This window comes from Polypterus senegalus, chromosome 1 (genome assembly GCF_016835505.1).
Source record: "Polypterus senegalus isolate Bchr_013 chromosome 1, ASM1683550v1, whole genome shotgun sequence".
NCBI lineage: Eukaryota > Metazoa > Chordata > Cladistia > Polypteriformes > Polypteridae > Polypterus > Polypterus senegalus.
Genome location: NC_053154.1, coordinates 328,452,859 through 328,468,576, shown reverse-complemented (window position 1 = coordinate 328,468,576; position 15,718 = coordinate 328,452,859). Strand labels below are relative to the sequence as shown.

The following is a 15,718-nucleotide window of genomic DNA, read 5'->3' as shown; positions in this document are numbered from 1 at the left end:
AATCACTGTGCCACCGTGTTCCCATGTTTAATGACATGATTTAACTCATATCATCATGAAAATGATATCCAGTATACAACTCAGTATTTTAATACTGTAATATCAGAAATGTAATGGATTCTGTGTCCTGTCGGAGGAAGAGAAAGCCCGTTTAAGAATCACGTAGTGATTGACACACATAGAGCACATTGAAGATCAAATACAAAACAAATCATTTGATTTTTTGATTTGAGAAACTAGTAAATTAAATGATTTTAGGATGAAGTTTATGATGTTCTACTTTAATGACAAAATAAACTACGTGGTTAAAGTGGAAATTTCAAGATTAAAGTTGACATTTCATGCTTTTTTCCCCCCACTGTGTGCCCATTTCTTTTCTCTGTACCCTAATAAGCTTTCATATGATACTCGGACAGTGGGCTACGACTTGCCTTTTCACGGCGACTTTGATATGTGACTTCTTTTTTATTTCCGGCACTGTGCGATTTTGTGAACGTGAGCTTTCAAGTTTCTCCAACACTATGTCACTCGATCAACTTCCTTTTGTTGTTTATACCACTGTCTAAACCAACAAATAGTACGTTATTCCTTGCCTCCACTTGGTATTCTCTGTAATTCTTCTATTTACCCCTGTGCTTTTTTACATTATTTTCACAGAACGCCGAGCTTAAGGGCTATTCATGTTGATTTGCATATTCAAATACATGTAATTTTGGGAGGAGTTTGGGAGTGGCAGCAGGCGCATGCACGTGCGTTGCTTTTCACGCTGACTGGGATTTACATAGCAGAAGAACGTAGAAGTTGGCGAACACACAGATTTATGCATCTGGATTTTTTTGTGCGTATGAACATTTCCACTTTTGTCCATACGCCATATTTTAGTGTGAATTTGATGCATGTCATTATGCATGAGGCCATTGGACTCAAGTTTAGCTGCACTGAAGGGAATGCTTCTTATTCAGCTTAGGAAGTGGGCCTCAGACTTCTACACTGCATCAGAGAGGGTATCGAATTACGCAGTGGAAGACTCACTCTCCCTCAGCTTTACCCCACACACCTCCCATTACCATGTGAAAAAGACACCATAGAGAATAAAGATAAACAGTAAATGCCAAATTTTCATGGCTCCCTCACGAAGTGCTAGCTTTTATCTATACTAATAAAAGGCAAAGCCCTCACTCACTCACTCACTCACTCACTCACTCACTCACTCACTCATCACTAATTCTCCAACTTCCCGTGTGGGTGGAAGGCTGAAATTTGGCAGGTTCATTCCTTACATCTTCCTTACAAAAGTTGGGCAGGTTTTATATCGAAATTCTACGTGTAATGGTCATAACTGGAAGCAGTTTTTCTCCATTTACTGTAATGGAGATGAGCTTCAACGCCGTGGGGGCGGAGTTTCGTGTGACATCATCACGCCTCCCACGTAATCACGCAGTACATAGAAAACCAGGAAGACCTAAAAAAAAAGCGCTGAAGAAAACATGCATTATATAATTGAGAAGGCAGCGAAACAATAAGAAGCGAGCGAGTGACATATACAACCATGTTCATGAGTTCTGCTACTTCGGAAACAAAGCATGGTGTAAACCTACACTTTAAATTAAGTTCATAGACAGGCTGCCGCTGGCGTTTGTAATTTAGTGCCTGCCCATATAAGGCCGTCCGTCAGCGGCAATCCAATAGCAAACTCCACTAAATATTCACGGGTGAAGGACTGTGCTTATGGAGAGGAAGATGAGATGGTCAGGGTGGTGTTTGGTACAAACTCAGCGAAACTGCGAGAGAAAGTTTTAAGTGCCAGGACTAAGGTAACATTAAATACAGCCATGGACATAGCACGAGATGGCACCAGCACAGCTGGGAACCTTCGATGCATGTACACCGAGCGGCTCACGTGAACTGGCGAGTGCACAGATAAAAGCAACAGTTCCAAAGAGCTGAACAAAACCGAATTACACAATTGAAAAGGCAGCAAAAATATGAAGCGTCTGATACATACAAGCATATTCATAAATCCAAAACAAAGCACACGTTGGAAAAAGTCAATGTCCCGCTAAAGGAAGACAGTGTAAAAAACCGTGCATGCAGTGTGTCAGGTCTCAGATAAAGAAGAAGACGAGCTGTTTATTGATGCAGTAAGAAACGAATCGATGAATGAAACCTGTCATCTTTACAGCGATTGACAAACACGGAATGTAACTTGAACACAACACATCCTACAAATACGAACCTGATTGAAAGAAATAATGATAATCAAATCCTTGATGACAGCAACACTCAGTAACACTCACAAAACAAATACTGTATATTGACAGTCATGTTACGTTATTTTTAAAATGTTCCCTTTTCTTTTTAATAGCTTTTTTAACACACTACTTCTCCGCTGCGATACGCGGGTATATATATATATATGTATATATATATATATCCCGATCTACATACTCGAATAATGGATACTTTATTCGCCATCAATGATTGTTTTGGTAAAGCCATACTCAGTGTATTCATTAGATGAGCGGTAAAAAGTAAGAGCGAGGGAGGATGACTTATTGAGGCATGCAGGCTGTAGTGCGTCAACTCTATCTGAATTGCGCGATCACATTTGAAAAATATATCTTTTCAAGTTCTATTTAGTCCATATGTGTCAAACTCAAGGGCGGGCCACATCCGGCCCGGCGTGTAATTATATCCGGCCCGTGAGATCATTTTATATACTGTATTATTGTTATTAAAGCCCGGGTATATGAAGCGCTGGTAACACAATAAACTACAGATCCCATAATGCAGCGCTTCAGCTGCCTTGCCGAACACTTACCGAGTTAATCAAGTTATTGCGAAGCTAGCTCACACGATGCTGAAGAGAAAAGTTGATTCTGAAAATAGAGCCTTTAAAAACCGATGGGAGGCTGAGTATATGTTTACTGAACCCGTGTGTCTCATTTGTGGAGCTAATGTGGCTGTAATTACAGAATTTAATCTAAGACGGCACTATGAGACAAAACATCAGGGTAACCTGAATGCAATGCAGAAGATACAGAAAGCAGCATAATTAAATAAGAATCTGACACTTCAGCGGACGTTTTAACCCGTGCACAATCACAAAGTGATTTCAAGTGAAGCTGCTTTTATGGGAGACACAAATGCACCAGTGCACCTTGCCCCACTTTCCCTGTTGCCAAGTAATGTTAAACCAAGTCGTCACTACGGTGTTCCCAAATACGCACTTTGCTGATAAACTGAGCGCACTGAGTTTGCACGGCGCTTTGGTGACTTTGAAGAACATAAAAAGTCCGTCTACATGCGGCTCGAACCTTGTGCATGTTTGGTAGCACATATCTGTGTGAGAAGCTCTTCTCAGTGATAAAGACTAACAAAACAGCACACAGGAGTCGCCTCACTGATGAGCACCTGCAATCCATCCTGAGAATCTCCACAACACAGAACCTCACACCAAACAGAAACGAACCTGTGGCCAAAAAAAGATGCCAGGCGTCCAGCTCTAAAATGACATATGAGCAAAGACAACTGAATGATTTGATTTGTTATTGCTGAAAGGAACACATTTTATTTATATTTCTAGGTTTTGTTATGCAGCATGTTCATATTTGAATTTGTATAATTTTGACAGGATATATTTTTATGGAGAGCAAAATCTTTTGGGATATTTAAAATCTAAGTTTATTTTTATATAAAATTACATAAGAGTAAAGAAATTTGAATGTTTGTTCTTTTAACGTTTACTTTATTTCTAACTTGTATAATTTAGACAGGATATATTTTTATGGAGAGCAAAATATTATAAGTTGTTTAAGGTTTGAGTTGATTTATTCACGAATAATATTCCTGTCTGTTTTTACCATTCCTACCAAAGATATTTCTGTCGACTAAATAAAAATTCCTTCTATTTAAAATTTAAATAGAACTTGAACAAATCGATAGTTCATAATATCCACGCAGACTTGCACGTAAGAGCGGAGTTATCCGTTTTAACAAGCAGCGTATTGCACTGATACTGAAATAGCTGTGTGTGTATATATGTAGATATGTATGTATATGTATATATATGTTTATATATGTGTGTGTGTATGTATGTATATACTGTATATATATGTATTTGTGTATGTATAAATTTATGTGTGTGTGTATATGTATGTGTATATATGTAGATATATATATGTATATATATATGTGTATATGTATAGATATGTATATATATATATGTTTATGTGTGTTTGTAAATATATATATATATATATATATATATATATATATGACAACAACACTCATCACTCACAACAGTGACAAAACAATTACATTGACAATCATGTTACGTTATTTTCAAAATGTTTCCTTTTCTTTTTCATTGCTTCTTTAACACACTACTTCTCCGCTGCGAAGCGCGGGTATTTTGCTAGTCTATACTAATAAAAGGCAAAGTCCTCACTCACTCACTCACTCACTCACTCACTCACTCACTCACTCACTCACTCACTCACTCACTCACTCACTCACTCACTCATCACTAATTCTCCAACTTTCCGTGTAGGTAGAAGGCTGAAAAATTTGGCAGGCTTATTCCTTACAGCTTACTTACAAAAGTTGGGCAGGTTTCATTTTGAAATTCTACGTGCAACGGTCATAACGGTCAACAACGTCCACCATGTTAAACGTTCTTATTCATGGCCCCATCTTCATGAAATTTGGAAGGCGGCTTCCCTGCACTAACCGAAACCGATGTACATACTTATTTCTGTGGTAGAATGCCAGTGTCGGCCGCCATATTGAACTTTTCAACGGTCTTTGTTACTTATGAGCCCATCTTCAAGAAATTTGGTATGCGGGTTCCCAACGCTAACTGAATCCTACTTATGTACATATATACGTCCATAGCCTGCAGCTTGGTCACCGTGTCAGGCGGCATTGGGTCCCCCATCCCAACGCCTCCCACGTTGTTGGCTGCCTGTCTATATAAGGCCGGCCATCGCTCCGGTCTCTACATTCCCTTCCTTGCTTCACCACGGGATTCATGTCTTCCTGCTGGTAACTGCAGCCTTTTTATTTAATCCACGTCTTCTCCGCTGCTTTATTGTTCATTTATTATGATTATAGTTATTGTGTAGGTATTTTAGACTTACTTTACACTGTTCAGGTACCCATTTCCTTTATCGTTCCAACCGTACCCCCATTAACATGTCTATTGAGGTGATCACCATCGATCAAAGAACTGTCACTTACCGAGTGGTTTCCATGCCCGGAGATGGCACCTACCTTTTCCATTCTCTTTGTTACATATTGCACGCCATATCAGGCTCACTCTTGATATCCGGAGGAACATTGTGTCTTATGTATTGAATGACTGGGACAGGTTCAAGGTGTGGACTGATGACAGTACAGGAGATAATTATACTACACAGGAGCACTAGAAGAGTGAAATGCTTAAGCCCTTCACCTATGCATCTGTATGTGAGTTGATGGCTGCCGCTGAATTGTTTGGTTGTCGCTTTCAAGTGTACTGAAATGGCCAAATATTTTACACCTTTCGACAACCACCAATGCCTCTTAAATATCTTAGATTGACAGGTGACGATTTCAGTAGTGGACACTTTGATGTTTATGAATGTTTAAACTCTCAAAAGCTGGATGTGAAGTTATCGATGAAACCGGGTGTATACTTACAACGCTTGACAGATGCCGAATGTCACTTCAACACAAGTCCTACAAATACTGTCGTCATTGAAACAAACTATGAAACTCAAACCGATTATGACAGCAGCAATCCAAGCTGTGAGATTTGAAACAAGATTACTGTTCACATGGCCAGCCGTAAGTTACATGCTCAAGAGTAAGCTCAGCGCACAGCTTGGTCAGATTACAACCGTCGGGCCAAACTGACAACGTGGTATACAAAGAGATCCTTAACTAATAATTATTGGTATATTTTCCCGCAGTTTAAAAAGGTTTATTTTTTTTCTTTAAATTTTAAGGCAGTACTTCGCCGCTGCAAAGTGTGGGTATTTTGCTAGTTTTTAAATAATACTAGATTCAAGTCTCAAAAGTATAATAGGATTGTAGTGCTTTAAAAAGGTTGACTAAAAGGGGAGAGAAAGAGGAAAAAATTGCAAAACTGTATTACTGTTTCTGCAACAGCAATTATTGCAAAAGCGGACCCCACCATGAACTTAAATATTTTCTGCACTAATGTTACGTGTGAATCAACTAGATGTGCCATTAGTCTAAGATGGGTTGAAATCTAAACAATCAACACAGACCTCGGCGTTCAAGTTTGCAGTGCACCATCTATTCTAAAGTACAGTATTTTGTAATGCATGTAGTAATAAAATGCATTTTATTTTTCTTTCCAAATGATGGTGCATCATAAATAGATTACTACAGATGTTTGTGATGCACCATCACTTGGCATGACAAATGCAAGCATATGCCTCTGTTGCAGGCCATTTGGTAAGTGATTTGTGAAAGCTTTGTTCAAGATTGTGACGTGCCATCTGTTAGAATGACAAATCCAATGCATTACTACTACTTTCCTTTTGGAAAGTCAGTGACATAGAAAACGAACATACAGACAAAAACTTCTCTTTTTATTGAGGTGGACAAGACCCAAGCTATGTCAGCATTGAAGAACTGCACCTGCACTCAACATTACAAATCTTCAAATTGATGCCACCATAAGTAGGGTCCAGCTGCTTCCCTCCATTGGTCTTAAACTTGTTATAATGATGTACACCCAGGTTGTACAATTGGCTTCACACAGAAGTGGTGGTCAAGACAAGAGACAAGGAGCCAGCAGTCAGGCACCAGCATGCCACTTCATGCTGCAGTTGGCCTCACTAGTAAATATGTGAATTTCCATCCATCCATTTTCAAACCCGCTGAATCCGAATACAGGGTCACGGGGGTCTGCTGGAGCCAATCCCAGCCAACACAGGGCACAAGGCAGGAACCAATCCTGGTCAGGGTGCCAACCCACCACAGGACACACACAAACACACCAAGCACACACTAGGGCCAATGTAGAATCGCCAATCCACCTAACCTGCATGTCTTTGGATTGTGGGAGGAAACCGGAGCGCCCGGAGGAAACCCACGCAGACACGGGGAGAACATGCAAACTCCACGCAGGGAGGACCCAGGAAGCGAACCCGGGTCTCCTAACTGCGAGGCAGCAGCGCTACCACTGCGCCACCGTGCCGCCCTATGTGAATTTCCCCTTGGGATTAATAAAGTATCTATCTACTACATGGCACTCCGCTGTCAGTTAAGTTTATCAAAGCATTTTTCTGAAGCTGGCACTTTTCGATGCAGGGCTGTAAAGAGTCTGAGGCTAACCTGCCAGGAACCAATTTTGTAAAGAAAGCCAGTCACAGCTGGGCACAGTCCTGCATTAATTGACAATTTGGTGTTACCAATCACCAGCCTCTGGACTGGTCATCAATACTGTAAAAAAGGTGTACTACTTTAATTTAATAGGTAAATGATTGGTTAAAATAAATCAGAAGCATAGACCACTAGAGAAAACACAGGTAACTGCAATATTTTCATTTTACACAGAATAAATGTCTGCAAATATTGGTTTAATTCAGCATCAGATTAAGGCAAAAAATAAATAAATAAAAATCTTCGAGAACACTTAAAATTAAAGTGATATGGCAGCTAACACTGCTTAAATGCAAATATACTGTACATACAATTACCATTTTTAAAAAAATGTTAAATTAATGGTATTACCTTTCTTCTGTAAAAATAAGGTTAATGTATTTTAAGAAAATGTTTACAGTCTAAATCTGAAGTCTGTATAGTTTGAAATTTACACCACAGCTGTGCCTCCCTACTCTGCCTATCCATCCAAAATTAATAAAACCCATAATAATACACACATCACATAATTTCTAACCCCCTTAATCCAGATCAGGGTAGTGGAGGTTGCTGGAGCCTATCCAAGCTAGAATTGGGAACAAGGCAGGAACAAACCCTGGTCAGGGCACCAGTCCATTGCAGGGTGAATAAGCACACGCCAAGCACATACCAGGGCCACTTTAGCTTTGCCAGTTCTTCTAGGCTGCATGTCTCTGGTTAGTGGAAACCGGGGAGAACATGCAAACTCCACACAGGTAGGATTCAGGATATGAACCTGTGACTCCTTACTTACAAGGCAGCAGTACTACTACCACTACACTCATCTTAACACAAATAAATAGCTAAAATAGATCCACTGAAAAACAAACTAAATTTCCTCCACAATGTAGTGGCCCCTTTTGCCTTATAAAGTCCTTTAAGCATGGGAAAGGGGTTACATAAATAAAATGCTTGTGTTTGTTATAGATAGGGGTTCAATTAACATTAAAACTTATCAGCTAAGTGTTATGGAGATATGCTCACTCCAACACTATTGTGTATGAAGACAACACTGTAGAATATAGCAGCGCATTGTTCTAAATGACCAAACACGGGGACACGGGAAAGTTGACCACAAATTAGATCACTGGATACATGTCACACACTGCGCGAATATCAAGGTAAAAAGTCAAATTATGGGACTGAGGTGTTCTTATCGTCATGATATTTCGCATTATAAATCGGAGCCTTGCGTTGTGTGAAAGACGGCGTAAACCTTCACAAACAGTGCAGTTGTAGTGCGATATCTTGGGATGTTCGACAGAATAGCTCAACAAAGTTTGAAACAAACAGTTCAGTCAGTCAGTTGGACTCTCTGGCTCTTGTTCTAACAAAGCGGTTAAACTGCAGATCCTGAAAGTTCCACTATAAACATGCCTGTGTAAGTTGTGGCCAAACCATCGTACTTCGTTTTTTTTGTCTCATTTTGACGTTATTATTTAAGAGTGAGATACCAGAAGCTATGCTACCCGGTTTTACTGAATACCTAAAGCGAGATGCCCCGTGAAAAAAAAACGTAAGAAAAACTCGATCTGGCATCTAATGAAAAGTATTACAAGCAAAACAGAACAAAAAAAAACGGTTCTTACACTGTCCATTGTCCAGCGAAGGTGATTAGAAATAAGAGAACGGGGAACGCCAGCCAGAACCCCATCTCCGACGTGAGCTGGACAATCTGTAACCGACCAGGCTGCAGCGTGACCAGCAGGGACACACCCAGAAGCTAAATGAGCGGCAGCTTGCGGTGACAGGTGCGGCGGTGCGCTGCAGGCTCAAACATTAACCAGAGTCCATGTTTGCGCTGCCTCGGGCGGAAGCCTGCAGTTTCCTCCAGCGGAGTTGTTGCGGCATCCTGTGAGCTTCAAGGATTCCACGTGGTGTGCTGTCTATTTTGTGATAGCGGACTGCAATAAAGAAAAGAACATGTCATAACCGAATAAAAGTGCGTTTTTTTATTGTGTCCTTCTCCATTGGGACCATTGTGTTATTTGTTCATAGTTCGCCTCTCTTAATCATCACACACCGTAAAAGATTGCATATACGGCTGGCTTTTATGGCCACAAAGAGACAAGTCCCTCCATGGGTAGGACCGCGCAATTCCTCGGTCAGACAACACTCGCCAGGAAACTTTGGAGATTAACCGATTCTTCCAACTAAATTCTGAGAAGACATAGAGGGGAAAGGTGCAAATTTGGCACTTTCGGGATCTGAAGCCAGTACTACGGCGACACCGCGCAGTAAAAATCGGCGCTGTCCTTCAGATGAGACATGAAACTGAAGTACTGTCGGCTCTGTCATTTGCAGTACAGTATAACTATGCTAGTACCGTACCAACCGCAACTGAAGACAAGATCATATATCCGGTATAAGAGTAGGTGATCCTTAGGGCTAAGCACCGTTGCAGTGAACAACGGAACAAGTTCTAAATAAATAAATAAATATTCGAACTAGTCCAATAGAGTCAACTCAACTAATCGGCAGTGAGTCCCGTTTTTACCTCCTCATCGATCTGCTCAGCTGGCGGTCTGATTGCCCGTTAACGTCGGCGCGCTGGTAATTACTGCTAGGCGCCATCGCAATTACGGACGTGTAGGTACAATACAATACAATACAATACAGTTTATTTTTGTATAGCCCAAAAATCACACAGGAAGTGCCGCAATGGGCTTTAACAGCCCTGCCTTTTGACAGCCCCCCAGGCTTGACTCTCTGAGAAGACAAGGAAAAACTCCCAATAAAAACCTTGTAGGGAAAAATGGAAGAAACCTCGGGAAAGGCAGTTCAAAGAGAGACCCCTTTCCAGGTAGGTTGGGCGTGCAGTGGGTGTCAAAAGTAGGGGGTCAATACAATACAATATACAGAACAGAACAATTCCTTAAGACAGCATAATAATAAAAATTTTAGAAGTACTGTTTAACAGTAGATGATATGACATGTGGGCGGCACGGTGGCGCAGTGGTAGCGCTGCTGCCTCGCAGTTAGGAGACCCGGGTTCGCTTCCCGGGTCCTCCCTGCGTGGAGTTTGCATGTTCTCCCCGTGTCTGCGTGGGTTTCCTCCGGCGCTCCGGTTTCCTCCCACAATCCAAAGACATGCAGGTTAGGTGGATTGGCGATTCTGTGTGCTTGGTGTATGGATGTGTTTGTGTGTGTCCTGCGGTGGGTTGGCACCCTGCCCAGGATTGGTTCCTGCCTTGTGCCCTGTGTTGGCTGGGATTGGCTCCAGCAGACCCCCGTGACCCTGTATTCGGATTCAGCGGGTTAGAAAATGGATGGATGGATGATATGACATAATTAGGTTTGGATATTTTTAGAGTCCTGGAGACCTCATCCATCAAGCTGCCTCCCCATTTGGCCATGCCACGGCTGAAACGTTGCTCCGATGAAAGGACCCCTCTTTCCCATGATTCCTGTGATCCTCCATCAGGGATGACTTTACCATAGGCAGGCAAACAACTTGGCAGGTGGGCCGTGGCACCAATGGCCACATTTGGGTACCGAGAAAAGAAACAGAATAGGTGAGAGTTAGTATTCAAATATAATTATCATGTTACTTATGTTATAGTGCTAATGACTAACAACAGAGATGTAGTCTGTAGAGTTAATCAGCAGCTCTAGTCAGGATATGCTAAACTGAAGTAGTGAGTCTTCAGCCGGGATTTAAAGGCTGAGACTGAAGGGGCATCTCTTATGGAAGCAGGAAGACCATTCCACAGTTTAGGGGCCCTGTAACTAAAAGCTCGACCTCCCACTGTTATTTTATTAATCCTTGGAATCCTAAGCAGACCGGCATCTTGAGATCTTAATGTGCGCTCAGGTTTGTAAGTCATGATAAGTTCAGACAAGTAAGCCAGACGTCGGCCATTTAATGCTTTATATGTTAAAAGGAGGATTTTGAAATCTGCCCTTAACGTAACCGGGAGCCAGTGTAAGGATTTAAGAACCGGAGTTATGTGTTCATATTTTCTTGTTCTTGTAATAATTCTTGCAGCGGCATTTTGGATTAACTGGAGGCTGTATAGAGAACAGTTTGAACAGCCAGTGAACACCGCATTGCAGTAGTAAACTTTCCTCTCGATTTAAACAGACACATGGAAAAAAAATACATTCTCGTGCTAACATAATATAAATAATTGCAAACAGCAGCACTGCGGTTATTGTAAACGTTATTCAATTCAGCCGTATGAAAAAGGCCCTGAAATCTATTTAAAGCCTATAGAAAGTTATTGCAAAGACGTACACCTTAGTAGAATCGTACATAAAGCATAATTCTCTCTCTCTAAGTCATTTTCCAATTAAGTAGATACTACAGTAACAAAAGAGTTGATGTCTTTCAGTCATTATGTGCCCAGCTTTTCCTTATCATCAAATTAATCCAACAATCACCAAAGCATATAAAACATATACAGGCTGGACAGTACTTCATAAAGAATGTCTCTTTCCAGAGCAAACTTCACAGTAGAGCATACGCTCTATATAATACATTTTGTATGGCAAGCCAAATTAACATTTAGAGATATCTCAAAATGGATTTTAAGATATCTGGAAATGCATTTTAGATATCTCAAATTGACTTACAGATATCTAAAAATGCATCTATTTTACGATATCTAAAAAGCATTTTATGATATCTTAAATAGATTTCAAGATATCTTGAAATGATATGCTGTACATTTTCAAATATCTGAAATGCATTTTAAGATATCTTTAATGCAATTCAAGATATCTTGAAATACGTTCCTGTGCATTTTGAGATATCGCAAATACATTTCGAGATATCTTAAAATAACTTCCTGTGCATTTCAAGATATCTTAAATACATTTTGAGATATCTCAAAATCACTTCCTGTAACATTTCCTATTCTTTCAATGGGACTTCCTGTCTATTTCGAGATATCTCAAAATGAATTTGAGATATCTTGAAATACACAGGAAGTTATTTTAAGATATCTTGAAATGTATTTGAGATATCTTGAAATGTGCAGGAAGTCATTTTAAGATATCTGAAAATGCATTTCAGATATCTCAAAATGAATTTGGGATATCTTAAAATGAGAAGGAAGTTATTTTGAGATATCTCGAAATATAATTTAGATATCTTAAAAAGCATTCAAGATATCTTGAAATTCTTTTTTTTTCAGATATCTGAAATACATTTTTAGATATCTAAAATTAATTTCATGATATCTTAAAATGGGTCTCTGCTCCATTTCAGATATCTAACAATGTATTTCAAGATATATCAAATTGTATTTCAAGATATCTAAAATGCATTTTAAGATATCTTTTAAAGGACACTCAATTATTTCAAGATATCTCAATAGCATTTTCAGATATCTACAATACAATTTAAGATATCTCAAATACATTTCCAGATATCTTAAAACAGCTTCCTGTCCATTTTCAGATATCTCAAATACATTTCAAGATATCTTAAAATGACTTCCTGCACATTTCAAGATATCTCAAATACATTTTAAGATATCTTATAATAAACAAGTAGTCCCATTGAAATAATAGGCAATTTTACAGGAAATGATTTTGAGATATCTTGAAATGCATTTAAGATATCTTAAAATGCATGAAAGGTCAATTTAAGATATCTGAAAATTCATTTGAGATATCTTGAAATGCAGACACAATTATTTTGAGATATCTGAAACTGTATTTGAGATATCTTGAAATACATTTGAGATATCTCAAAATGTACTGCAGATATCTTAAAATGTAAAGGAAATTATTTTAAGATATCTCAAAGCGAGTTTCAGATATCTTAAAAAGTAAATTACATTTTAAGATATCCAAAATTCATTTTGAGATATCTCTAAATGTTAATTTGGCTTGCCACAAGACACCCATAAAGCGGGGTAGTTTTTTTATGTTAATTGTTCTTGAGTATTTGCAACCAAGCATTTAAGTAAATCTGCACTGTACATGACAGATAAAATGTGATTTGATACCTCCAACAACACTCCAATACAGCATGAAAAAAACTGTCAGTATCTTTCAATGTGCATTTTTTGAAAAGGTGACCAAGTGATTTCTTAATTATGGACACTGATACTCCATTTTGTACTGAAGATACATGGGTAAATGTACATTGATCAATAGTTTTCTATTTCATATTTAAGACAGTTTAAATATTGCCATGTATCACTTGACTTTTTCTTTGGCGTCATGGCGAAATATCAGTTCTTTAATGGCATTTTATGGCTCTTTTCCGGGGTGTGTGGTTTCTTGTAGAACTACTGCTTGAAAAGTTGGAACAAAAACCTGAAGCCACTGCAGCCCACCGCTGTTCATGTGATGGGTATTTTGGGAACCAAAAATAGTTCCCCTATGGCACTGCTCTGAAAAAAAAAAATTTTTTTTGAACTCTTGCTGCCTACAATCACATCGGCTCAGTTCAGGTTTTCTTTTTATTATATCCTGTTAAGTAGCCTACTAGACATTAACGATTTCTGTTTAATCTGTATATTAGAAACCTTTTTTAAGTCCGAAGAAGCAGTTTCATATGCAAGGATCTTTCCCAGAATGAAATTGTTCTGTGTCAAGCAAATGTTCTATTGGGAACCACAGGACCCAGTAAAGTTCCTTTCATTTTTTTCATTTTTGCCTACCACCCGTCCTGGGGCACATGCCACCTACAAGGGATCATCAAGCATCTCTGTCCTGGGCTTTTCTTTGCAGCTGGTTCCAAGTCATCCCCATGATCTTGATATCCACCTCCAAATCCTGGTACAAGTTGTTCTTTGGTCGACCTCTTTTCCTCTTTCTCTGGGGATTCCATGTTATTGCCTGTGTGGTGATATTACTTGCAGGCTTTCGCAGGGTGTGTCCTATCCAGCCCCAACTCCATTTCTTGATTTCTTCTTTAATGGGCAGCTGGTTTGTTCTCTGAAAAAGTTCACTGTTGCTGATGGTGTCTGGCCAGTGAATGCAGAGAATCTTTCGCAGGCAGCTGTTAATGAAAATCTGCACTTTCTTGATGGTGGCGACTATAGTTCTCCATGTCTCTGCTCCATATGGAAGGACTGCCTTAATGGTGGTGTTGAAGAGCCTGACTTGGGTGTTGACTGGCAGTTCCTTGGGATTCCAGATATTCTACAGTTACACAAATGCTGCTCGTGCTTTCCTAATTCGTGATGTGACATTGGCATCTGTACCGCCCTGCTTGTCAATGACACTGCCCAAGTAAGTAAAGGAATCCACCTCCTCTAGTGCTTCACCATCCAGCATGCCGACTGCGTTTATTTTGAGAATCTTGCTTTTGCCCTTGTGTGCACCAAGCCCCACTTGTGCAGAGGTGGCTGCTATGTTGTCAGTCTTCTCCTGCATCTGCTGTTGGATGTTTGACAGCAGTGCTAAGTCATCAGCAAAGTCTAAGTCGTCCAGTTGTGTTCAAGGTGTCCACTGTATTCCCTGTCTTCATGATCCAGTCAATCACCAAAAGAAAGAGAAATGGCGATAGCAGACAGTCTTGTCTGACTCCGGCCCTTACTTCAAATGCCTCTGTGAAGTGCCTGCCATGGACCACTTTGTAGTTCAGTCCCTCATACGAGCTTCTGATGATAGTGACAATCTTGGCCGGCACACCATAATGTCTGAGAAGCTTCCAGAGGGTCTCCCTGTCCACACTGTCAAAGGCTTTCTTGTAGTCGACAAAGTTGATGTACAGGGACGAGTTCCACTCTTTCGACTGCTCAATGATGATGAGCAGCGTTACAATCTGGTCTGTGCAGGATCTATCCTTGTGAAAACCAGCTTGCTAGTCTTGAAGTTGGGTGTCAACTTGGTCCTTCATCCTGTTTAACATAACTCTGTTGAACACTTTTCCTGGTACGTGAAAGCAGTGTGATCCCTCTATAATTGGCACAGTTGTTAAGGTCACCATTCTTTGGAATCTTAATGAGGTACCCCACTTTCCAGTCTGCTGGCACTTGTTGCAGATCGTCTTGAAGAGTGTCAGAAGCATCTCCACTATGGTTTCTATGTCTAACTTCAGTGCGTCTGCAGGAATGTTATCTGGCCCTGCCACTTTTCTGTTTCTCATATGTTTGATAGCCTTTCTAATTTTTTCTCTAGAAGGTGCATTGCAATCTATGGGCAGGTCCATGTCAGCCTGTTCGATGTCTGGTGGGTTTTGTGGTGCTGACTTATTCAAAAGTTCCATGAAGTGTTCCACCCATCTATTCTTCTGTTGCTTATCATCGGTCTTCTCTCTTTGTCCCTCACGGGTCGGTCTGGTTTTCTGTACTTTCCTGCCAACTTCTTTGTGGTTTTGTACAGTTCTTTCATGTTGCCC

The 15,718-nt window shown here is 40.0% G+C and overlaps 1 protein-coding gene across 1 annotated transcript in view; it reads right to left on the bottom strand.

Moving 5' to 3' along the window:
• si:dkey-228d14.5 (uncharacterized protein LOC796266 homolog) overlaps positions 1–9,203 on the bottom strand; it is a 62,774-nt gene extending 53,571 nt beyond the window's left edge. Inside the window, exon 1 of the mRNA XM_039737812.1 lies at positions 9,006–9,203. Coding sequence (XP_039593746.1) covers positions 9,006–9,070 — 65 coding nt within the window. The 5' untranslated portion in view covers positions 9,071–9,203. The remainder of the gene's footprint in view (positions 1–9,005) is intronic.
• Between the last annotated feature and the right edge of the window lie 6,515 nt (positions 9,204–15,718).